General features: G+C 54.6%; 2 protein-coding genes across 5 annotated transcripts in view; one reads left to right on the top strand and one right to left on the bottom strand.

Annotated features, from left to right (window-relative positions):
- MDK (midkine) lies at window positions 1-5,669 on the top strand. 2 transcript variants are annotated; one of them, XM_053980535.1, is made up of 5 exons: window positions 1-595; window positions 3,916-3,999; window positions 4,084-4,245; window positions 4,353-4,514; window positions 4,937-5,669. In XM_053980535.1, the coding sequence occupies exons 1-5, from the start codon at window positions 295-297 to the stop codon at window positions 4,960-4,962; spliced, it is 735 nt and encodes a 244-aa protein (XP_053836510.1). In that variant the 5' UTR covers window positions 1-294; the 3' UTR covers window positions 4,963-5,669. The 2 variants fall into 2 exon arrangements, with proteins under 2 accessions (XP_053836510.1, XP_053836511.1); XM_053980536.1 differs by having other exon boundaries at window positions 545-595; window positions 3,920-3,999.
- A 313-nt stretch (window positions 5,670-5,982) lies between these two features.
- Window positions 5,983-24,555, bottom strand: part of CHRM4 (cholinergic receptor muscarinic 4) — a 30,117-nt gene continuing 11,544 nt past the window's right edge. Inside the window, exons 1-3 of one of the 3 annotated variants that reach the window (XM_053980290.1) lie at window positions 22,326-22,431; window positions 9,509-9,550; window positions 5,983-8,975 (exon numbers count right to left, since the gene is read on the bottom strand). In XM_053980290.1, the coding sequence (XP_053836265.1) occupies window positions 7,498-8,975; window positions 9,509-9,550; window positions 22,326-22,383 (1,578 nt within the window). In that variant the 5' untranslated portion in view covers window positions 22,384-22,431 and the 3' untranslated portion in view covers window positions 5,983-7,497. Of the gene's footprint in view, window positions 8,976-9,508; window positions 9,551-22,325; window positions 22,432-24,555 lie in introns of those variants that run through there. The other 2 variants (XM_053980291.1, XM_053980292.1) reach the window with 2 other exon arrangements.

The following is a 24,555-nucleotide window of genomic DNA, read 5'->3' on the forward strand; positions in this document are numbered from 1 at the left end:
GCGAGAGATCATGAGAAAGGTTGGTCCATTGATGCCAGTGGCCTTGATGAAGGAGGCATCCACGGAGCTGGTGGAGACACAGGATGGTTCCCTCTACTTCACCGAGGCCCGGGGGTGCCCCCGCGGCCAGCTTCCATCGGAACTCAGAGCAGCAGCCCTCAGGGGAGACGCTGCCTCGCTTTTCGGCTGTGCACCCTTTTGCCACTCGTTGATGTTGGGGTGCATGGTCAGCTGAACCCGCACAGCTTCCCTGGTACCGCACCGCGGGTATTGGTTGGAGAGCACAGCAGGAAGATGAGAGAGGACAAGGGACAGGGGCCGTGCCCGGGCCCAGCTCACCCCCGGCCGAGGACGACGCCGCCGGCCCGCGCTGCTCCCGCCCCACCGGCCGAGGGGCCAGCCTGCCCCCGGGCCGCCCCTCCGCCGCCCTGCCTTTGTGCCTGCCGGGGGTCAGAGGAGGAGCTTGCGAAAAGTTTTGGGCTAAAAACCCACCTTTTTGCTGCCAGCCGAGCCCGACGTCAGGGGCCGCTGTGCGCTGCGCGGGGCTCCGCACGCGGCCGGCACACAAAGGCAGCAGCTCCGCTCCGCTCCGCAGGTGAGTGCGGCCCCCCGCCCACAGTTCTCGGGGTCGGGCCCCCACCGACATGGGTGCCCCAGGTGAGGCGAGCGGCGACCGCCCATCATCTCCCCGAGGAGGCTGCATTATCCAGGCTGAGGGCTCTCCAGAGCGGGATGGGGCTTTGCCGGGATGGGGGATAGGCTCTGCCTGGGGAGGACGTGAAGAAAAGGGCGATTGGAGCCGGAGGACCGGGGGCGGTGCCCCCTCCCCCCGGTGCAGGATCGCCTGAGACGAGCCAGGGAAGAGCCTGGAGATGCAGAAGGATGGAGTTTGGTAGGGAGTCAGGGCTGCTGGAGAGCAGATGGGTTGAGGCAGTGACCCGGTGTCCTACCCCCCATTCCTCTGGGGAAGCACCCCACACTGGTTCGGGGAGAATTCAGCTGGTGGAGATCTTCCGATCGGAGCCCGGGAAGCTGCCCCGGAGTGGGGCTCGACCACCGCCCGCCTCTCCGGAGGGCGAGGGAAAGGCTTTACGGGGCTCACGGCGCAGCATCTACCCTGAGGAGGGAGCAGAGGACAGAGGTGTGGAAGGGCGCTGCGTGCTCCCCTCTCTGCCCTCAGGGCAGGGGCAGAACCCTTTTCCCTTGGAGCACCTTCTCGTCCATGCGAGGGGAAGGTGAGGCCGCCTGCTGGAAAGCCCCACAGACCCCCGGCTTCCCTCAGCACCTCTAGGAAAGCCTCCTGGCTGTGCCAACGCCTTGGCTCACGGGCACATGCTCGGCGTCCCCTTTCCCGGCAGCAGGGAACTCCTGCTGTCGCGGTGCTTGTCCTCCAGGCCACGGGCTTGCCGAGCACTGGGCTGGCTCCTCGAGTGCCGGGCTGCCTGCCCAGAGGCTGGGAAGCAGCTCAGCCCGCAGAAGGAGGACAGCAGTCCTGCGCCCACCACTGCCAGAGCCAGCTGCAATTTGAGCCGAGCAAAGCCGAGCCGAGAGGTCCCACTACTGGAAAAGGGGCTGTGAGGGGGATGCCAGCCCAGCCGCTGCTCCGTTCCCGGGAGCGCATGGGGACAGCATTGAGGGATCAGGAGCTGCGGAAGATGAGTGAGCCACATTAGGAGAAGTCGGTGGCACTACCTGCCCCAGAATGGTGTACAGAGAGATGTCCAAGCTTTCCCATTGCAATAGTGGGTATTAGAGCTCTGCTTCAGCTTCACCAGGTGATTTTTCTTTTTAGAGCTTCAGCTTCACCAGGTGATTTTATTTTTCTTTTTAGAGCTAATCCTAGATCATAAAAACCCAGAGCAGCTAGAGGAGGGGGAAGAGAGAACAGGGACTGATGTTACGTGAGAGCCAGGCAGCACATGAGGAGCAGAGAAGCTAGGATCCTGCAGGGATGCAGGAGGAGTAGGGCTGTGCAGGCATGCCTGAAGAGTCAGCCCAGTCAGGAAGAACTCTTGTTTGCCTGGCTGTTTGGAAAACCAGTTGGGAAACTGCACTCCCTTTTCCTTATGAATGCTTTAGGATGAGCCATGACTGAAAGGTCCCTGCAAACCTTTGCCTGGGGAATGTGATATGCTGGGCTGAGCCTGGGAGCAAATTCAGGGGTCCCTGGGGCTGTAGCTGGTCATCCCCTCAGAGGGTATCCTTCTAGCAACCCTGTGTATACATGGACAGGGCCCCACTTGCACCCATGGCAAACAGAGGGAGTCTGTACCTGGAGGTGAGGCAGGGGTGAGCACAGAGAGCTAGGGCTGTCTGCCCTGGGGGCTTGAAGACCATGTCAGAAGGGCCTGAGCAGAAGGTGCTGGGCTGGGAGGTAGGTGCAAAGAGCACAGGGAAATGCTCTGCAGCAAAGGATGGGAGAATTTAGCAGAAGACCTGATACCAGGGGGATGGTGTGAATAATGTGGATGTCAGAGGTGCTACCCCATAAGAGCCGCTGCAGAAAGTGGGACAGCCATGTCTGTAAGTCAGCTCAGCTCCAGTCTTGTCATCTGTAACCAGCCCATCTTGGCTGAGCCCTTGTCCCCTTTGAAGGCAGATGGGTGGGAGCAGAGCTGAGCCATACTGTGCTTGGCAGGATGGCTCCCAGCCAGGCTAGGTGAGGGGGAAGGCAGATCTCACCCCCACGACTGTGCCCTTAGCCAGCCGGTCTGTGTAATTCCCTGTGACAGTTCAATGCAGAGTGAAGCTGGCAGCTTGGTGGCAGATGCATGAAAGGTGAGTGCACTGGAGCCTGAATAATGTGGGATGCTGCTCTCTCTGGCATGCTGCCTGGGGAGCCCAGGGGAGGGAACAAACGCTGACCCCGGGCTCTTCCCTTCGTTGATGTCCCCTGGGGCCTGTGGTTCATCCTGTCCTCTACAGCCCAATTCTGTGAAGCCCATCACAGAGTCAAGGCAGGTGCCATGTATTTTCTGGATGGCTGCTGCCACACAGATATGGGTGGCATCTTAAAAGGCTTTGGAGAAAATGGACGGGGTCTCCACATTTGAAACGCTGGCTCTGCATGCCTGTACTCCTGTTCCCACTGAGAGCAGGATCTGGACCCCAGTGTTGGCAGCAACATCCCAGAGTCTCGTGGTGGCAGCCAGAGAGGAGCCATGGTTCAAGGCCATCGGGGCAGGGGGACAGGGCACAATCTCCAGAGCTGAACCTTTACATGTGTGCACCCTTGTCACAAACCTGCTCCCAGGTGCACACCTGCACACCCCCTGCATGCATGGGTGGCGGGGGCAGCAGGCTCCATCCCTCCAATGAGCTCCCACATTGTGGATGCTTTTTTTGGTGTTTAATCCGCTGATATAACTTTCAGACCTCTCATGGAAGCAGGTTTCTTTTCCTGGTCTTTTTTCCTTTTCCCTGGCATCCTCTGAACTGGAGTAAGGTAGTATGTGAGCTGTGTTCCCTGGCCCCAAGGCTCTTTGGTATGGGGCAGCAGCCTGCTGAGTCATGGATAAAGGATCCAAGAGAAATATGGGGGTAAGGGCTGGCAACTGTAGGACCTTCCCCAGATGCAGTGTGGGCTGTGGGGTTCCCCATGGAGAGGATTTTGACCATATACAGGGTAATGGGGGGGCTGCAGGGGTGGGAATTATCTGTCAGCCCTGCAGCTCCCTGGTAGGAGGCAGTTGTTGAGGTACACAATTAAACTTCCTGTTGCAATTAGTGAACATATTCTCCTGGGTGGCAACAAGCAGGGCACAGGGCTGTACACACACATGTAGGTGGGTGTATGCAATGGAGGCAGCTGCTGTCTTATTCCCACACAGGCTGCCCACAGCCCACCATGCCCCTCCTCAAAACCACATTGCACCCCAACCTCCAACCCACCTAACTCTCTCCTTCCTCCACAAGTCAGGATGCAGGTTCGGAGTCTCTTCCTCCTCCTGGCACTGATCCTGGTGGCTGCCACCACCGAGGCTGGCAAGAACAAGAAAGGTGAGGGGCAGCCTGGGGCAGGGGGCAGAGTGGGGCACGCTCCCCTGTCCCTGCAGAGAGCACCCACTCCACTTTTCTGCACAGAAAAGGCAAAGAAGGATGGCTCCAAGTGCGAGGACTGGCGCTGGGGACCCTGTGTTCCCAACAGTAAGGACTGTGGCCTAGGCTACCGCGAGGGAACTTGCAAAGATGAGAGTAAGAAGCTCAAGTGTAAGATCCCTTGCAACTGGAAAAAGCAATTTGGAGGTGGGTACATGGAGGTGGGGTGGTTAGGGACCACTGTGTGCTGGGTGACCGGGGCTAATGTCCCGCCAGGTCCTGGCTAGTTCTGATGCCTCTCCCCTCTCATCCAGCCGACTGCAAGTACAAGTTTGAGAGCTGGGGAGGCTGTAGTGCTCAGACAGGCCTGAAGACTCGCTCTGGCATCCTGAAGAAAGCCCTGTACAATGCCCAATGTGAGGAGACTGTCCATGTGACCAAGCCCTGCTCCTCCAAGATCAAGTCAAAGTCCAAAGGTCAGTTCCCACCACTCGTGTCCCCAGAAGGGTCCTGTTGCAACCCTGGCCAGGGGTTTTTCAGAGGTACCTTGGCCTGTTGGGGTTGGCTTTGCTGATAGTGTAGGGGATTTCATAGGATGCTCTTTCCTTTGCACTGAGAAGTCCAGCTGCTGGCTAGGTGGGATGCAGGTGCTACTAGGAAAAATCCTGGTCCCCCTACAAACCATTGCCATCTTTGGTGGGATGGGGATTCCCTGCTCTCCTCACTAGGACTGGTGCAAAAGGTGGTTTGGCATGGCGGGAGGCTGCCTGCAGTGATGCAGCCACTGCACCATGCTCAGCCAGCCATGCTGGCTACTTTTCTACCACAGCAGTGTCTGGGGGACTGTGAGCTGCCAGCAGATGCACTAACTCTTGTCTCCTGTGCTTCTTGAATGCAGCAAAGAAGGGCAAGGGGAAGGACTAGAGCAGGAAACCAGCATCCTCATCATGCCCTCAACATGGTGCCTACAGGACTGGATGTCCAGCTGCAGCTGGCCCACACGACAGTTTTCCTCCTCCTCTCCTTACTACTTTCCATGACCTCCTTTTTCACTGAGATGCCTTATTTTAATCATTAGCGTTGTAGAGAGCAAACCCACCTGTCCTGCAGGATAGGCTGCCTCCTTCCTTGCTGCCCCATGGGCACTACCAGTGCATCCTGCTCATCTCCTCTGGGCTGGTATTGGGGTTCACTGGGATATGCTCAGAGAGCTGGGATGGAGTACACATTTTTCCAACCTCCAGCACAAATGAGTTGCCTTTAGCACATCCTTTTGCAAGCCCAGGAGCCTCCTTGCTCCTCCACCAGGTACTAGTGCCAGAGGGAAGGGCTGGGTGTTGAATGCCTGAGTAACCCCATCACTGAAGCTTCTCACTCAAGGACTGCTCTCACCTCAGGGGATTTATTTCAGCATCCCTTTGGCTGGGGCATGACTTACCTGCAGCAGTTGAGGAAAACACAGCGATCACCCTGAGAAGCAGCTGTGTCTCCTCTCTGTCACTTCCAACCATGTGTGTCCATGCTGGGGCTGCAGCCCCTCTGCTTTTGCCATGTCAACACCAGTGCTGGGTGGGAGCTCTCCTTTTGGAATTTTTCTTTTTCTTTTCCAATAAAAATCTTTTTTAAAAAAGTATCAGAACTCCCCTGTTGTCCCTACAAGGTGCTGCTGTGCTGGAAACCCCAGCAAACCCCAGTTTTGCTGACCCCACTGGCACCAGCAGTGAAGTTACCTTGCAGCTGGCAGTGGTGACCTGGATGCCACATGCACATGGTCCTGGACAAAGCACCAGATCTTACAGCCTCTTTGCAAGAATGCTTCAGGTTGCCCCTCCCTTACTCTTGGCAGAAGGGATGGGCTGCAGGAAATGTCACCAGTGGGTGACACTGGAAAGCAGGGAAAGAGCCACCCAGGTGATGACTCATTCATTCTTCACACCATGGACATTAGTTTCCTGGTCCAAGGTCTTTATTTGTCTTGGGGTGTGTTGGGCTGCAATTGTAACCATTTAAAAATACCCAGAAACCCACCAGGCATTTTGGGTACCCCTAAAGGCAGTAATGGAGGGGTTCCCATCTGCATTGGGGCAGTCTTTCTGCAGGTTGCACCCTGGCATGAGGACAGGAAGGACATATGGACACAGAGCTTGCCAGTGCTAGAGTGGCTCCATCCCATCCCTTGCCTGCACCTGGCTGCATCCACCAAGGCTCGCACCTGGCTTTGGAGGAGGTGGGGAGCAGCCCCAGGGTGCTCTGGGCTGCACACACGGCTGGGCTGGGAGGAGGCTGAAGCCCGCATGCTGAGGGCTCTGCTGCAACACCCATGGCAGCATTACATCCATTTACAAAGCTCAGCAACCGGCTCCTTCGGCCTCCCTGGAGGAGCCCCCTGCACGCAGGACAGGAGCAGGGATGGAGGCCAACGTCATCCTCTCCTGCCTCCAGAGCCATGCATCAGGCCTCCCACACCCACTGTGGGGAGAGTGGGAACCTGCTTGTGGCCCAGATGAGACATGGGGCACCTTGGCTACATTGCAGACCCTCTTCCCATCCTCTTCTGAGACCCCCAGGTCCCCCCTGTGCCTCCCAAGGACAGTTATTTTCACAGTCACTGCTGCCTACTACTCAGGTGCCCCATTCCCCCAGGGCTGTGGAGCGAAGTCCTGCACCACACCAGGGCTTTTCTTTGCAGTTTTAGTTTCCATCGTTGTCAGAGGCAACTGGATTTCACACTCCTCACCCAGGAGTGAAATGCTTGGTTTATCTGTCTGTCTTTCCAGTAAATTGCTGTCTGAGGGCAGAAAGGACATGAAGGGGAGAGCAGAGCCAGAGCACAGGGAAAAATTCTGCCCCAGGACCCTGGGTGAAGATGTCCGAGGGCACTCTCAAGGGAAAGGAAGCATCTTGCCACATCTGTTAGGGTCCAATCTTGATTGCCTTCACAGGGGACCTGGCTGGGCCAGCAGGACTCCCCATTAGCCTGCCTGAGCCAGCCTGGTCCAAGATGTCTAGCAAATGTTTGACCCTGGTTTCTTTTCATTTCTTGGGTAATAAACGCTTTATAGCCAATGGAAAGCATCCAGCATTTGCCCATCTGCATGCAGACAAGCTCTGATGCCTTGGAGATGGTCAGCTGGGGAAAAAGGTACATCCAGTCTTAGGAGAAACACTGATGCCATTTGGCCAATCTCAAGAGCATGGAGCTGGGAAGGGCTCCTGGTGACCATATCTCCTCTTGCCTCTGGCTTTCCCAGTGGCTCCCTGAGCTAGTCCCCAGGCCCAAGGTGACTGGAAGGACCTGCAGCTCAGAAATGCCTTGGATTTTTGTCAGCGTTGGATGAAGGGCATCCTCTGCAATCACTGCACAGTCTGCACTGTTGTGAGTGGGGAGCAGAAGAACCCCCGCTGGCAAAGGAGGCAAAAGGAAGGGTTTCCATAAGGTTACTGAAGTGGTCCCTGAGTTTATCTGGCTGTGCCAATGTTCCTGTACTGGCACATGAGAAGGTGCTTGAAGGTTTTCTTGAAAGTGGCATTGCAGAGGGCATAGCAGGCTGGGTTGATGGTGCTGTTGACATAGCAGAGCCAGTAGCCGATGGACCACACTGTTTCGGGCACACAGGTCTCACAGAAGGTGTTAATGAGGACCATCACGTTGTAGGGTGTCCATGTGAGTATGAAGGCCAGCAAGATGGCAAATATGGTTCGGGTGACTTTCTTCTCTCGGGCAGCCATCTGGCGCTTCTTCCGTACTTGGCTCCTGGCGATGCTGGCAAACTTCCTGGCAACATTGACTGGGCGGCTGTTGGCCAGGGAGTTGTGGTTAGAGGCACCTGACTTAGCTGGGACAATCTCAATGGCAGTGACACATTCGGTCCCAGTCTGCTTGGTGACAATCTTAATCTTGGACCACTTGGAAGTTGGGTTCACCCGGGGGTTGGCTGGACTCTGTCCTTGCCCTGCTGGCAAGACTTCTGCTGTGGGCTTGTCTTTTGTGGTCTGGGTCATGCTGACGGTGCTGGACTCATTGGATGTCTCCTTCTCCTCCTGATGGCCAGTGGCCTCTGTCTGTGCAGATGGCTGGTCATCCACTTTCCCATTCCTCACCTCCTCCTTCACCTCCACGGCCCTCTTGGGAGAATTATTGTTGTTCTGTTTGACCATGGGGCCCTTGAGGAATCTGAGGGACTTGGCTTTCCTCTCTTTCCTGCTCTCAGGCTTGTGCCTCCTTACCCTGCTTCTGCTGGCCAGGGAGATGTGGATGTACAGCACTGTCATGATGACCACGGGCAGGTAAAAAGCAGCAATGGCTGTGCCAAATGTCACCGCGGGGTTGGAGAGGAACTGGATGTAGCATTCCCTCTCGGGGACTGTCCTCTTGCCCACAATGAACTGCCAGAACAAGATGGCAGGGGCCCAGAGAATGAAGGACAATATCCATGCGGCCGCGATCATTAGCCCTGCCATCTTGGTGGTCCTCCTGGCTGGGTACGTCAGGGGCTTGGTGACACAGAAGTATCGGTCAAAGCTGATGATGAGCAGGTTCATGACAGAGGCATTGCTCACCACATAGTCCAGAGCCAGCCACAGGTCACACACCACGGCCCCCAGTGGCCAGTAGCCTTTGATGATGTAGACCGTGTAGAGGTTCATGGAGAAGACCCCGATGATGAGGTCTGCACAGGCCAGGCTGAAGAGGAAATAGTTGTTGACAGTCTGGAGCTGGCGGTTCACTTTGATGGAGAGCATCACCAGGATGTTCCCCACCACGGTGACAAGACTGAGTGAGCCGGTGACAGTAGCAATGAAAACCAGCTCCACTGTCTTGTAGTTGGTGGGAGGCTGCACGGCCACCTCAGAGTGGTTGCCCAGGGTGAAGTTGTCATAGGTCAGGTTGGCCATCTTTGCCTGCCAGGGCTGAGCAGAGAGGTTGTGCATGGGATCTGCAAGTAGAGCAAGGACAGAAAGGGAGAATATCAGACCTGCCAGCCTGTCCTGGCAGCATTTCCTCAGTTTCCCAGGCCATCACTGCTGTTGGCTAGTGCTCAAAAATCTCCCGGCATTCCTGGACTTCTCTCTCCCACTCCAGGAGTCTGTTGGAGGCATTTTTTGCGTCCCTATTTAGCAGTAGAGGAGACAAACGAGTTGCAAGGAGAGAAACAGGAATGGGGCTAGGACAGTCCCATGTCCAGGGTGTAATGGTCCCTTCTTTGCATATCCCAGTGGGAGCACAACCTCGTGTGGCCCAGAGAGGCACACAGGGAGGTCAAAACGCTGGGGGAAAGAGGACTGCAAAGCCCAGGGGGGATGCACATACAGCACTCACTGCCAGAACAGCACAGCATGAAACCAGTGCTCTGGCCCAGGACAAGAGCCGGTTTATGGTATGCCTCAGGCACGTCCTGCTGACCTCCCCAAAGCACTCCCCAAGAGGGGCCTAACCCACAAAACCCGTGCTGTGGTCCGTTCAGCTCACCTGTGTCTCTCACAGCAAATAGCTCCTTCTGGAAGATGAAATCTGGGAGAAGGAAAGCAGCAAGTTACACCACAACTTGCGTGCATCCCACAACATCTTACTGAGGGTACCAGCCTGTCCAGCAGAGGTGGCCCTGACCAAAGGGTGACACTGCTGAGATACAGATGCTGAAAAGCCAAGAAAGACTGAAGAGGGGTAGTTTGGCATGGCGCAGTGCACAGCGCAGCAGGCTCAGGAAAGGGAGGGAGCTGCACAAGTGCCATCAGTCAGTGATGCTGGGAACTGATGACTCCTTCCCCCAGTCCCACATCACAGTGCAGCTGCAGCCACCCGGGCCAGGAGATGTACACTGTGGTGTCAGACACCTCAGCATGATACATAGAATTATTTATGAAAAGTGATGAGAATTATGGAGACAATTACTGCCTTCATCCAAACCAAGATGCCTGTGGTTAATCACCCAAGGTAAGAGTAGAATGGACCTTAAAAAAAAATCAATAGATGAGAAGTGCTGCACTAAGATGAAAGGGAATTTCCTGGAAAGCAAAGGAAAAGCAAAGGCACTGAGGGAGTTGGATTGGACAGAAGAGCTTCCCATTGAACCTGCCTCTCCCACACCATCCAGACCTCCAAAACATGCTGGGCCTTCACCAGCCTCACCCTGGCCTCTGGGGGCATCCCAACCCTTCCAGACCATCAAGGGCAGCCCCTCCATCAGCTCTTCCTGGTGCCCAGGGCAGGGGTTCAGCCCCAAGGGAGCTGCTGCCAGGAAACCAGCAGTAGCCAGCAAGTGTCCCCACAGCAGGAGCGCTCAGCACAGTGTGTCTCTGGCTTGGGTGATGGCTCCAAATGCCTGGGACTCCCAAAGCTGATTTTGCTGCATGTATAAATGTGCCATTAACAGGCACCTCTTCCGAGGAAGGTCTGGCAGGCTTTGAGATCAGTTTGTCTATTTTAAGTGTCTGAAAAGAAATGCCCTTGTCTTTCATTTGTGGTGAGGGTAGGAGATGTCTGCCATCAGCAAATAGCCAAGTTTTTAATATAAGCATTTTCTAAAGAGATACAGGTGTAATTTAAATGGAAATGTGGCTGCTGAGATGCTAAAGCCAGGGTCTGATGTAGCCATTTAGGCAGCTTCTGCACTGGCAAGGATAGTGATAGTGGTGGAGCTCCTCTTATAGGTGCAAGGAAAAGTGGGTGAGGGACAAAGAAATAACTCTCTATCATTATCCTTTAACCATGTCTGTGAAAACAAAAGGCTTTTAAAAGAAAGCAGTGCCCTTTGGTAGATGCTACATGCCAGATACGGATGGGGTGAGAAAGTCTGGTAGCATTGCCCAGGCTTGGAGCTTTGCACCCATCTCCAAGCACAAGGGATGCATCAAGGGAGAGGGAAAAAGGTTTCTGCTGCCATCCTTCCTGGGCACCCAGCCAGGGATGTGAGAAGAGGTGATAAGTGTATTAAATGGCTTAGAAATATATAATCATGGCAGTTTGGGGGTTGGTTTCAGTACAATTGAAATGAGTTTTAATTTCTTCACTTTGGTGATATGGGAAGATTTAACTGTCATTCTTGTAACAGCTAATCAAACTGATCAGACAAGCTAGCAATCATGCAGACAACTACCCCAGCTCTTCCAAGAAGAATTTGAAAGTCTTGAAAAGAAACCTTTCCGTCGCCTCTGCTAAAATGTGGGTTTCAGTTTTCTCACTTTTGTTCATGAACTGGCATCCTCTTCTAGGCGTGTCTAATTAATTATCAGCCTTGACAGAGGCTTGTGTTCTTAGTTACCCAAAGTAAGAAAAGTCCATCTCAACCCCAAACTGTTCTGTACGTGTCCCAAGACCGGGAGAAAAGGCTGCGGCAGCCCCACACGCAAGCCTTTGGATGCCACCCAGAGGTCATGCTGCAAACTGGTGTCAGGAGGCAGAGGCAACTGCTGTCTCAGGGTACAGGACTTAAACACTGTGAAAATAAGCCTTCATCTAATAGCAAAAAATAAAGCAATCCCCTGTTTGAGGGAAGGAGGAGGACTGAAAATGCTTAAAGATGTGAAGATAACATACAACACAGACAAGACAGAGCAAGACAGAGCAACACGTGTGAGCTGGCAGCTGTGTACACTGCTCACCCTTGCCTCAGATCCCCTGGCTATTCTCTGCCACACCCCAGCCCACCAGGCATCCCTTCTTTCCCCATCTTCTACTCTCCATTCCCCTGTCTCTCTCTTCTGCCCCTGACACCCTGTCTGAGCTCACTGGGACTGCTCAGCACTGCCCTTGCCTTCCTGAGCAGAGGAAGCAACTCAGTCTGAAGCTGGGAGAAGGCCAAGGACACTACAAATTTGGTAGGTCTGTGTAGCTGACCAAGCCATGCATCATAACTGAATGGGCACTAGGGATAGATCTCCGCCTTTGAGATGGAGAACATCCAGGCTGTGTGGGAAGGGCCTGGGTGAGGCAGTCACAAACCTCTGTCTGCATCCTCATCATGTGTCCAAAGATGGAGAGAGTGCACAGGAGAGCTGTGGAGCTGCACCAAACTCAGCAGTGTGACACCATCTCCACCCTCATGCCAGCCACAATGCTGTGACACCAAGACACCAGACACCAAGGGACCTCTCCAGGACTTGGTGTCTCTCCACTAAATGCCTTCCCTATGTACTCCAGTGCCCAGTGCTTGCTCCCTGCACCTGCAGGAGTGCATTTCTTCTCTCTCTCCCCTCACAGCCCCCATCCTACATCACACTCTCTGTCTCCATTCCCTTTTGCACCCTACTTTCATGATGACACCACAGACATGGAGGAGACATAGCCTTGACAAAGCTGAGAGAACACTTTAGAAGGGCTCCTAGGGCTGATACCCTTACCTGTGACACCAATTGGCTTTTCAGCCTGCACACAACCATTCTTTCTCAGTGGGTGCTCTCCCACACCTGCTTGCACCCACCAGATACAGCAAATTCCCTCAGACTTCTGGCAGTGATTTACAGCTGGTTTTGTCCTCTCCATCGAAGTTATTGGGAGACTCCAACTCTTTACTGATAGCATCCTCCAATCCAAGTGTTTCTGCGGCTGCTGCAGTGGCCACCAATCGTGTCATCAAGGGAAATACCTTTCCCTTCCCACACAGCCACAGATCCAAACAGAGAAAATTGTGATTTGGGTGGGGTCCAACTACTGCGGGCAGTGGGCACAGCAGGGTCTCCACTGCGGCCGGCAATCATGGGTGTGACCACTCTTGTGTGAGGATTCAACTCCAGAGCAAGAGCAAAGCTCTGTCACAGGGTGACACCCGAGACCACAGCAGAAAACTCCTGCTATTTCCTTGCTGCACCTCATGTGCCTTACCAGCAAGCCTTCCCAGCCTGTCAGCTCCTACAAACTGCCTCGCAGCCTCTTGCCAGGTAGGAGAGGAGAAAGCCCTGTCATGGACTGCTGGTGACCATCCTGTACCCAAGAATCTGCAATAGCTGGAGGCTGGTGTTCCATCGGCTGCAGTTCGTGACTGAGCACCTGCTGAGCACTCAGCTCACGTGGCATGGAGGGTTTAGCTCCCTCCCGCCCCTGCTGCTCCTTATGTGGAAGGAGCTGGCCGCCCTCTGCACCGGCACAGCAAAGGCTATGGGAGAGGTTGGCATTTACACACACCTGTGTGATGGTGGCACCTCAAGCTGCGGGAGGAGCTCCTGGAGCAAGCAGCCCTCCTGCCCCAATGTTCTCCTCTTCTCTCTGTACTGCACAGCCTCCTTCTGCTCCACAGCCCCTGTCCCACATGTCATCACCAGCCATCTCCTTTCCTGTTTTGACACTGCCCCATCCCAGCATCATCCTCACGGCTGGGGATACCCAGGGAGCAGGTGCAAGTGGGGGCAAAGCCATGTCTGGTCCACATGCGGTTGAAATGACATTCTGCCTCTGGGAACGAGCACAGCTCTGCAGGGAACCCCATCATAAAGCAAGCCCCACACTCACATACCAGTCTAGGGAGGAAGATGTTCACAGGGGAACAAGAGGAATCAGAGAAAGCTGTGCTTTAGCAGACACCTATGAGCATGAGCTGCTCCCAGAGGAAATGGGCTTTAGCTGTGCATGGGTTTGGAGCAACAGCACAACTGGAAGTGACCTTGAGCCCAGGGACAGGGTGGAGGGGCTGTGGCTGTCACCTCCTGGCTGAATGGATCCTGTGGGGCTCTGGGTGCTGCCTGTCTCCAGGAGGGAGGGAAGGTGGCCCCCTCCACCACAAGCACATTCCAGGAGAAGGCACACATCACCTCCTGCTCTGCCTGGGTGCCAAAGGCTGGGCCTGGGCACATCACCTTTGATGTCCCATTTGGAAAGAGCCAGGCCAGCCCTACTGTCTTGGCCTTCCTAAAAGTGCAGAGAGGGTAAAATCCCTGACGGGATTGATCCTGTCAGGTTAAACTGCTGATGTGATGTGGGGCTGGGCAGTTTGTGCAGCCACGACCACAAGGAGGAGAGGAGAGAGAAAAAAAAGAGAAGGAGACACTAGACATTTATGGCTCACGCTCACAAAGGGAAGGTATACTTTGGGTAGGGTGGCAGTTTGTGGCGCTAATTGCGTTATCTAATAGCTGTTGATTAGTTCCTGAATCATAGCACCATTTTACAACTAGTGAAGGGTTGTTCTGGTTGACAGATTCACACCCCTCAGAGTGTGAAAACAGAATTCCTAGATACTGGGAACAGGCACCTTAGAAATACAACATACGAGAGAAGACGGAGGGCAGGCCCCGTGTCTGGCAGGGGGAGGGTTGGTGTTGGTCTGCTTCCGTGCCTCTGCACTGGAATGATGAAGGCAATAAACAACCAGAAAAACAGAAAGGAGATGAGGGGCCAGCAGGATCTGTTGCGTTAAAATGGCAGGGCTCCCCCTGCCCTCCAAGCTCCAGCTGGTGGCTGTGCTTTCACCCCTCTGGTCAATGAATCCCTGAAGTCTTTATCCTGCTCCAGAGGAGATCTGAGCCATTGTGGAATAGGAATTGTTTTGTCAGTAACATATGGGGTGGTTCTGGGCATTTGGTTTTTCCATTGAATAATTTATTCTTCTTTCTGCCTCTGCTATTCAACTGGTCCTCGTGAGGCAAAGCAATTTCCTCCATCCCGCAAGTTAAGAACCTCTGATAGGTTTTCCTGGAGCCACTGGAGAAGCAGTAAGCTCAGTGGCACAGCAGCAGCCAGCTTTCAGGGGAAGACAAGGGGGCCAGGGAACCCCCCTGTGCCTGACATGTGTTTGCGCATCAGGTTTGTAAAATTTGCTGTGTCCAGGGCCAGAAGGGAGTGTTGCAGTTGGGTAAGCCCATCACCCCCCCAAGCAAGCCAGGAGCCTCCCTGCCTTTGCTGCTGCCTGGAACTATGTGGTTAATGCTGGCTGTCAGAGTGAAGCCGAGGCGCCGCACCCAAGGTGGCTTGCACCTGGCTGTGGGAAGTGCTCACCGGTGGAGCCTGGGCTGTTGAGCTGCTCCTGCAGGTAGAGCCCAGCCCAGCAGGCTCACCAGCATCCCACAGCAGCCAGAGCTGCACCCCCTGCCCAGACTTGCCTGTACTAGCCTGTGCCCCCAGCACTTGTCTGTATCCCTAATGTGCCCTTTGCAGGTTGTAAGAGGCCGCATGCCATTTATCCACAGCATCACCAGACAAGAAGCAAGACAGCGAGAAAGTGTTTTTTAAAAAGTAATTAAAAGGTCACTCCTATAAATAGCCTACCATCACACTGGTCACTCTGACAGTTAATTAACCTCCTGTCACCCAATTATTAGGCCAAATAAATAACCTATCAGTGGAACACTACTAGCAAGTGTGCATGGCAAATGCCACGCAAGCCAAAGTCCAGCCTTACCCTGCTGAGCCCAGTCTGCAGTTCCCAGGCACTGGCGACTCCCCAGCAGCTCCCACGCCTGCGCTGGCTCCGACGGTAGCATCCCGAGGGGAGAAGGCCCACCACGGCGGCGTCACAGCGGGACAAGGGGGACACAGTGCCCTCCCTCCAGTGCCCTCTGCCTCGGCCACCCCAGGGCTGCAGCTCCCTGCTGGTGGCAGAGCTCAGGTCATGTCACTGAGCTAGGAAGGTGCTGGGTTTCCAGCTGAGCCTGGGCTGGAGCCACACTTCTCCCCTCCCATCCACTGCATTAATGCTTTCTGCCTCAGAGAGATGCTCATGTTCTTTTATATGCCTGGGCTGAAGCTTTAACAGGACCCAGCTGTTTCAAGGCAGCACAGCAGAAATAACCCTGCTGCAGCTACAGGTCCCACTGCTGGGAAGGGCTCTGGGGCCAGCCAGCAGAGAGGAAGGAGAGTGAGACAGGATTGCAGCAACAAGTGACTGCCTGGATTAGCTGGGCTCTTCCCAGGGAGAGGTTAGTGGCTGGGACCTGGTTAGAGGCCTGAGGGAGAGACAATGGTGGAGAAGGGACTGAGAGCTAGAGGGGCAAGTGCTGCAACACCTAAGAGCTGTTTGCTTAGAAGAGCAACTCCCCCTGCCTCAGGGACAGGCCTTGCCTGGGGATGGCAAGGGGGAAGGACTTGGCTCTTTTTGGGAAGTCAGCTGTAGGGAAGCCCCCTCACCCTGCCACAGCCCCCACAGCCACAGGTGCCTGTGCCAGGTCCCTACCATCCACATGGGGGATCTGCCCCCCAGGCCTGTCCCAGGTGCCAGGGCTGGTGCTGAATAAGGCAGGGGCTGGCCCCATGCAGAGACCTGCAGCACCCTGCACTCACCCTCTTTGTCCCCACAGTCCCATGAACTGTAGGTGGAGGTGCAGCTTGGGCAGTCAGAGATGCAGTGCCGCTCTGGAAGAGGGAACATGTTTCTCTGTAACTCAGCCCAGATCTGAGACACCGCAGGGAGCAAACAGTAAGGTGCTCATCTGAAATTTTAAAGACCTGACAATGGAAACAAGAGTCCCTTGCCCCACGCAGCTGTGTGAAGCTCTACAGGGCTTTGAGAGGACAAATGAGCCAGCTGAGCAATGGATGAGAGAAAAGAGCTGATGCCCTGAGCCAAGGGCAGAAAATCAGGCAGGAGCAAGAACCCTGCTGGATGGATGTGCGTGTGAGAGCCCTAGTCCTGGGGGCAGATAGCAGATGGGAATCTTTGGGGTGCTAATGAAAAAGGAAACTGAAAATACTAGACCCCATTTGGCACAAGACCTGCCAGAGGATTTGGAGTTTTTGCCTGAGCAAAAGGATAGAGTGAAGAAGAGGAGCTGTGGCAGAAGGTGGGCAAGAGAACCTAGGGCATGGACAGGCAGAACGAAACATGTGGGGGTCAGGGTGCCAGGGGAGGAGAGCAGGTAGGAAATCCCTACAACAGAGAAGGGGAGGGATGGAGAGGAAAGAGGTGGGAATAGTCTCAGTCTGCCAGGGAGACATTACTTATCTCCTCTACAGAAAAGTCTTAAGAAAATCTTCTGAGAAGGAGAGACCTCACACAGAGACATTGCCTGCAAACCTCTCCCTGCTGCCTTTTCTGGAGGCTCCCACCAGCTCCTTGCTGGGCAGAGTGGGAGCCGTGCTGGAGCTGGAAACCTCTGTGGGCTGCAGCTCTCTAGCTCAGGCAGCCCAGCTCTGCCTGGATTCACCTGTCTCACTGCAGGATGGTGATCCCCAGCCTGTCATGCTGGTACTGAATGAGGCAGGGGCTGGCCCCCATACAGAGACCTGCAGCACTCTACACTCACCCTTTTTGCCCCCCAAGGGCCCCATGAGCCGTAGGGTGGGGATGCAGCTCAGACAGTCAGGGATGCAGTGCTGTTCACCCCACCCTAATGCTTCAGGCAGCACCCCAAGCACAGGGCAGGGGTTTTAGTAACTTCATTGACAGGGACTGCACATAGTAGCAGAGGGTTTTATGAGTTGAGCATCACTTATGGGCCTTGATGAGTTACCTGAGCTCTGCAAGAAGCACAGAGACCACCATGCTAGACACTGCTCCTAAGTGCTGCAGAAGGCCAGGCCCAAGGCCAGGTAATTCATGCCTGTTTTCAGGCAAGGGCAGATGTCAGAAGGGTTTCATTGCTCTCGACTCCTCTCTGTACACATGTATGCACTTTTTTGGCCTTATCTGGGACTGCACATGATGTAACTGTCAGCAGAGGAGGGATCCAAACTACCCCAGAGGCACTAGAGACGGCGAGATGCTGGGTACTCTCTTTCCCATCTCAGTCATGCAAAGATCCCTCAAGGACCTTCATCCCTCTTCAGCAGAGCCAGCCTGCCACACTGCCTCGGACTTGGGAGCTGACACCGACACTGGGAGGATCTGCAAGTGAGGGGTCAGTGAAGCACGGTGCCATGGAGGCCTCTGGAGAGCTGCTCTGTGACCTGGAGCGGATGCAGGGGCCTGGGACATGGTGTTTGTAGACTCATGTTTTCAGACCTCAGTGTTGCACAATTGCAGCTGAGTTTCCCAGAGACAAGTCAATCTAATTCTGCTTAAAGAGGCTGAAGACATTAACCCCTTAACTGGCCAATGCAACCAAATTCACCGGGAGCCTTAATCCTGTTGATGACATTTCACTTCCAGACAATTCCAGCTGAGGCTCCTGGTGTCAGCCTCCACTGCCTCCTCTGCCAAGCTGCAAGGTGCTATACAATATGTTAGATATAAAAGCAGTTGTAGTACCAGAGAGGCTGCTTCTCTGCCTGGCTTTCTTGGCTGGAGGAACACAGCCACCCTCAATAGCTCAGTAACATGCCGATAGCTCAGGTCAAGCTGCTGAGCTCAAGGAGCTCCATGGTTTGCACTGAGTTCTGCCTTTAAATGACAAAATTCCTAGCTGCTGCCCCTCCTTCACCAACTAACCTGGGATGTAACTCCCCTTTGGGGCTCTTGAAGACAAGTAAACAGCCTTGTGCTTCCCCATTCCCTCTCCAGCTCTCTCTGAGTCACTGGAACAGGTGGGAGAGGTTCCTCTGCAGTCGCACACCTCAACCTGCCTAACGCTGGGGCAGGAGGTGGGAAGGGAGCAGGGCATCTCTGCCACTGCCTCATGCACCGAGTGGGAATGGGGCACACATTGCACAGGACATAAAGGCGTGATGGGGACAGGGTCACAGCAATGCAGAAGAGCCACTGTTCCTCACACAGCTCTGATTTGCAGGACCTCTAGCAGCAGTTTCGTGGATTGTCCAAGGGACAAAGCACTGTGCCTACAGCCATTGCATTTGCAGGCTTGAACAGGCTGGTGATGTTAATTTTCTCTGCAAACTTGCATGATACAAGATATAAACCGAGCCTTTATTGGAGTTCCTCCTCCATGCCATGCAGCCTCAGGGCTGAAGGCATCTCTGGAGGGTCCCGAGAGCAGCCCCGGGGCAAAGGTGTGAGCAGCTGTGCCCGGCATGCAAGGGGTGGGGCTGGGGAGCATCTCCAGCAGAGCCTCACTGGCAATGCTCACAGTGCCAGGGGACTCAGGGTCTGAAGATAGGTCAAATGAAGTTGTCCTGGCACAGAGTCAAGTCCCAAGAGGACCAGTGCAGCAATCGACAGGGAAGGTGGGATGGCTGCCAACAGGCACAAGGAGTGAGGACACCCAGGTGTCTCTAGCTGGGGCAACAGGGACTGGTTTTGTGTCTCTTGCTAAAACTCTGTCTCTAAGCATCAAGGGGAGGATCCATATATGAGACACCTTGCCCTGTGTTCATGCACCAGCAAAATACTGGAATCATGGGCCAGCCTGACCAGGGAACGAACACTTGCCCCACATTAATTTGTCTAGGAATTGCCTACCTCCTTGAAGCTTCAGTAAATGAATTTGTCTGAATACAGGGCAAGGGTCCACCTCGGTGTGTTCAAGCGTCTGGATGCAGCACGACTGTGACATGCCTAGAGGCTTAAAAGGATGTCATGAAGGGTTGTGCTCCTGAGGACAGTCAGGGCTGGCACACTCCTCCACTTGGCTGTGAGTTGGACAGCAGCCACACATCTAGGCCCTCACCTCCCGGTCTGCCAGGGCCCTGGGCAGGAGAGCGCATGAGTCTTCCTAAAAGCTGATGTCTGCTTCCTGACTGGTCACACAAATCCCTTAGAAGAAGGATGTATTTGGCATGGTTCCAATCACCAGCTTGAAGAGGCTTCAAGCCTCTTCAACACTGCCTGGGTGTGGAGCCTCACTGCGACCACTGATACCTGGCACGCTCATGGTGGGTGCTGGTGCTTGGGCAGGCTAAAGAGCAGTCAGCAGAGGATGCTGGGATAGGAATGAAGAGAGGAGAGGAAGTACATGGGAATTATCTGGTCCAAAACTCCCATTTCCTTGCTGTGTCAGGTCCTGCACTCTCATATCTCCCCAAAACATGTATTTTAAACATGCAGTTTCAGAGCCAGCCCAGAATGGATGCTGAAATGCAAAGCAAACCTCCTCTCTTGTCTTACTGGAGAGCAATGAGGGTAGAGACCTGTGTCAGACTGAGCAGCAACTGGCTCGAGGATAATGCCCGCTTCTCCAGAAGATGCCCATCAAAGCCCTGACTTAGGATGCCAAGGAGAAGGGGTAGGCTTGCTCACAAGAAACAGTTGCTGCATGTCTGTCCATGTGGAAAGATGAGCTGTGTTTGTGCAGAAAGCAGCAGCCCCTTGCAAACAGCCTCCATCTCCCTCTCCTCTCACAATTGATCTCCCCACTGCCTTTGCAGAGCTGCATCTCGGCTGGGTGCTCACCAAACCTCTTCACCTCTGTGGATGCTGCTGGTCAGAGCTCAGCAGGGCAGAGAAGGGATCAACACAAAGGTGTGCTAGGGACTGCTCCTCCTGGTCTCACTATGTTTATTCCCTGTTTTTGTCTTTTTTCTTTTTTTTTTTCTTCTGGGGAGATATTTGTCATTTTAATTTTAAAGAACAAAACAACAAAACCCCAACCATTACAATACCTGCCATCAATGGGGTGCTTGTGGGGACAGTTAAAAGAGAAAAACCATGCTCCTTCTGCAAACTCAGAGTAATTGGATCACAGCATTAATTAATCATTTCAGTTCATTTCTCTTCTATGAAAGAAAACAGACTGACCTGCTGAGACAGGTATGCCCCTCGCGTGAATAAACAAACCACTTTTACCAGTAGCCCTTCTCTTCCTTCTCCCGCCAGCTTTCCTCTGCCCACTCAGCAGGTCACTCCCAGGGCTACTGCCGCTCCATCCAGCAGCCCTGGAAACTGGCTGCCACTCTGAGCAAGAGCACGTTGGCTTGGCTCCTGCAGGAACCAGGGCTGCTGCCCACCACTGCACCCCTGCTCCCATCCCCACCTTCCACACCCCAGGCTCCCACCACTGGCCGCCATCCCGGCTGAAGGGTGAGCCAGGGATGGGTCGCTGATTAGGATCTCTACTGGATGCCCTGCTCTTTGCTGGATGTCTCGTGAGGGCCTAGTCCAGGCTGGAGAGCAGCAGCAGGTGCTCAGATCACAGGAGTTACGGCATTAGGAAGCAGGAGGTGGTGCCCAGCAGTACAGACAGCGAAAGCATGTTAGTGTCACCTGTGATTTCAACGTGAGCATTGTCTCTGGTGCTGTTTCACTGAAAGCCTGGGCTCTGGGATCCTGTCACCTGAGTATTTTGATAGACAGTGCCTGCATCAACAAGCCACCCAACTGCATTGGTAGCAACCCTTCCAGCCCCTCTGTTCACTCTGCAAGTCGTGGCAGAAGTCAAACCACATTTGGAGGTCACTCAAGGCAGTTGTGACAAAGCAGGGAGCCTCCAAATGCCCAAGCAGGTCCCATCTACCAACAGGGCACAGGGGAACACCAGCTGCTCCTCAGGTTGGGTAGTATCTCCCTAGCCTTGGGCTTTCCAAAGACCAGCTAGAAAAATCCATCCACAGCACAATCAGAGGGGTTGAAAAGAGGTCAGATAGAAGCCAGTGCTGTTTTTATTTAACAAAAATGATAAGAACTGTTCCCTGAAGCCAATGTCATTATTTTGGAAAGAAAGAAGGGTGTGGCTGCCCGACTCTTGTCCATGATGTGCCAACAGAGAGCACGGGGCAGCTCTGTCATTACCAGCAGAAAGGGTGCAACAGGGCCAGAAAGGATTAAAGGGAAGATGAAATCCACACTGAGGGAGTGAGTGGGCAAGATCTGTCTCCCTTGCATTGTCCAACCCGTCAAAGGGCTCTGTGAAGAGGGGGTAAACTTCTGCCTAGTCATGTCCTGGCCACAAGCCACAAGCGCCAGAGGGGTTTGCCTAGTATGGTGACAAAGTATCCAAAAGATAGGGATTCTCTCCCTGTTGCTCTTGTTGGAATAGTGAGGGAAGCAAAGAAAGCGTGCAGGTAGTTTCCTGTCCAGGAATGTCTCCTTCCAAGAGAAGGCACCAGGGGAGCAAATAACCCTCATCCTGGGTTTCCTCCTGGGGGGTGCCTGCCCGTGGAGCCGCAGGCTGCTCGTATTCCCTACTCAGGGTGCTGACAAGGCTGTTTCCTGGGTGACAAGAGGGACCCGAGGTTCCTCGGGCGACGGATCCCGGGAACGGTGTTGGTTTGGATAGGAGCAGGGAAAGGGGGTGCCGGACCTGCTGCAAGGCTGGTAGGGCTGCAAGGCTCCAGACATCCCGGGGCAGCGAACCAGTGCGAGGGTCCCGACCCGCGGGGCACCCCGGCGTTCCCGGAGAGACGCAGGAATGTGGGAAAGTTGGCAGAGACACCTCCCCCATTCCTGGGGCGACCGCGTGCCATATCCCCCGGGGGTGCGGAGCCCCCTCCCCATGCACCCTAAAGCCATGCTGGCACCCCCCGCCGGACCCTGCGGAGGATGCCCTGCGTCCCCCGCCCCGCGCACACGGAGCCCCGAGCAGCGACTCACCGGGCAGCCCAGCCCAGGGCGCGCCGCCGCCCGACGCCGAGCGGTTCTCAGCGGCCATGGTGCCGCGCCGCGCCCGCGGGGGCTCCGGCTGGCATGGCCCGGCCGGCTCCCGGCTCCGGTCCCGGCTCCCGGTCCCGGCGGCGCCGCGCGCGGCGGAGGGGCGGGGAGAGGGGAGGGCCCGGCGCTGCCGGCTCGGCCCTGTCCTCCTCCCCCCGCCCCCGCCCTCCCCCGCTCCCAGATGTGACGCCCCCAGATGTGTCGCCCCCAGATGTGCGCCCCCCTCGCCGCCACGAAAACGCACCGGGGCGGGGGCGGGGAGGAGGGGGGCTCACGACGTCAGGAGCCGCTGCCAATCCCCCACGCCGCCGTTCTCCCCCGTCTCAGATGTGGCCTCCTGTCCCCGCCGGCCAGATGCGCGGGAGAGCTCTTGCAGCACCCCGGACAGCGCGCCCGGGACCGCCCGCTCCCCGCGCCGGACTCCGGCCCCTGCTGCACCCCCCGGCACCCACCGGAGCGGGTAAGTCCCGATCCGCTGCAGCCGGCAGCGCCGGGAGCACCGGCGTCCCACGGCGGGAGACAGCGAGGAGCAGGGAGGCGCAGAGCGGGGCCCCTCACGGCCTGGGCAAAGGGAGGCCTCGACGCCTTCCCCAGTCCCCAAAAAACTCTGCCGGGCTGTCACTAACACTCGGAACTGCGGTGTTCATACAGAACAACAATCTCATCAGGCAGTTCCACAACCAGCTGACTGACTGTCCCCCAGCTCTGGCTTTTGGTAATGAGAAAGTGTCAAACAAGAAGAAACAAAGGGAAAAGGGGGGGGGGGGGGGAGAGTGTTCCCTTTCCTGTACACTTTTCCCCTTCCCTCCACTTTACACCTGGAGCAACTCCCTTACCCACCCTCTGCCTCTCACTTGTGCTGTCTCACAGACATCGGGTATCATTTTCCCATCTGCTTGGCTCTCACACACACATGCATAGACACACATAAACAAATAAACGCCCCACTGTTACCCTTCTTTGAAGCGATTACAGCAACAGATGGGTTCTTACCATCCACTCCTTCACCCCCTCACCCTCTTCTCATACTTCTCTGACTCTGGGAGATAGCACTTAACAAAAGCACGGTATTTTAAGTCAATGTCTCCTCTAAAGATGTGTCCAGTTCACAGACTGGACCTCTCTTTCCCCTAGATCCTGCAAACTGGTATCTTCTCCCTGCAAATGGAGACAAATTTCTGAATTCCAGCAGAGAGAACATTATTAAGGTAATTCAGACAAATTTCTCTGATGACACATCTTCCACCCCAGGTGCATCTCCACACCTTGGAAAGGTTAAAGCCTTTTGGCACTCGCATCTGCTGCTGCCTTTGCACACCAAGAGGCTCCTTCCACCGCAGAGAGGCAGATGCACCATCATTATTTTGATCACCATAGGCCACATTCTGGAATTTCTTTAGTGAGTTCAGTCAACTGGTATTTGTTTTCCTTCCTGCCTTCTTTGAGAAGAAAGAAGACAAAGCTTTCCAAATATTGGCTGGTGTGGAGCCATGCGATTGCACTGAGTGCAATGAGGCTTTGCTGGCTCTTTGCAGCTTAACATCTGCCTGCACTCTTTTCTCAGTCACTGACCAAAACCCGTCAAAGACTCCAGCCAGTTATTTGGAGTCTCTTGCCTTGTCCAAAGTCCTGACCTCAAATAAATACCACCCTCTCCTCCTCCTTCTTTCCTCCTAAAAAAATTAATGTAAATAAACCTTTGTCACGCTCTGTGAGAACTCATCAGACTGAGGAAATATCTGCTTTAAAGACAATTTGATTGTGCTGGAGTTGGGTTATTTGACTGGACTCTTGTTTCAAACTACAAATCCCCATAGAAAGACAAATGACTGTAATGAACAGTGAGATGTCTTCTTCCCAAGCTGATCAGTCATGGAGATAAAAATGTGTAACCAAATTGAATACAAAACTTTCCAACTTCTAACTCTTAGCTTAGCTATATGCACTCATTAGTCAGAAGCAGAATTTCTGAAAGCCTGGACTCACTATACCTATTCCAATTAAAGGCAGCACTTGCTTCTAATGGCTTGACATTCCCTTCTCGTGGTCTGCCAGTGAATTTCACCAGCCTCTCTTACTGCACCAAAGTGACATCACATTCCTTCCTGGGCCATGTCAGCACTGGTCATGAGCAACAGTTAATCCACTCTAGAACCAGACCTCAGCTCCAACC

This window comes from Vidua macroura, chromosome 6 (genome assembly GCF_024509145.1).
Source record: "Vidua macroura isolate BioBank_ID:100142 chromosome 6, ASM2450914v1, whole genome shotgun sequence".
Taxonomy (NCBI): domain Eukaryota; kingdom Metazoa; phylum Chordata; class Aves; order Passeriformes; family Viduidae; genus Vidua; species Vidua macroura.

Bases quoted from the DNA above. Each gene is read 5' to 3' on its own strand.
- MDK (XM_053980535.1), top strand. From the start codon at position 295: ATGAGAGAGGACAAGGGACAGGGGCCGTGCCCGGGCCCAGCTCACCCC. The intron at 596-3,915 runs GTGAGTGCGGCC...TTCCTCCACAAG, and splicing joins AGCTCCGCTCCGCTCCGCAG to TCAGGATGCAGGTTCGGAGT. The intron at 4,000-4,083 runs GTGAGGGGCAGC...TTTTCTGCACAG, and splicing joins GGCTGGCAAGAACAAGAAAG to AAAAGGCAAAGAAGGATGGC.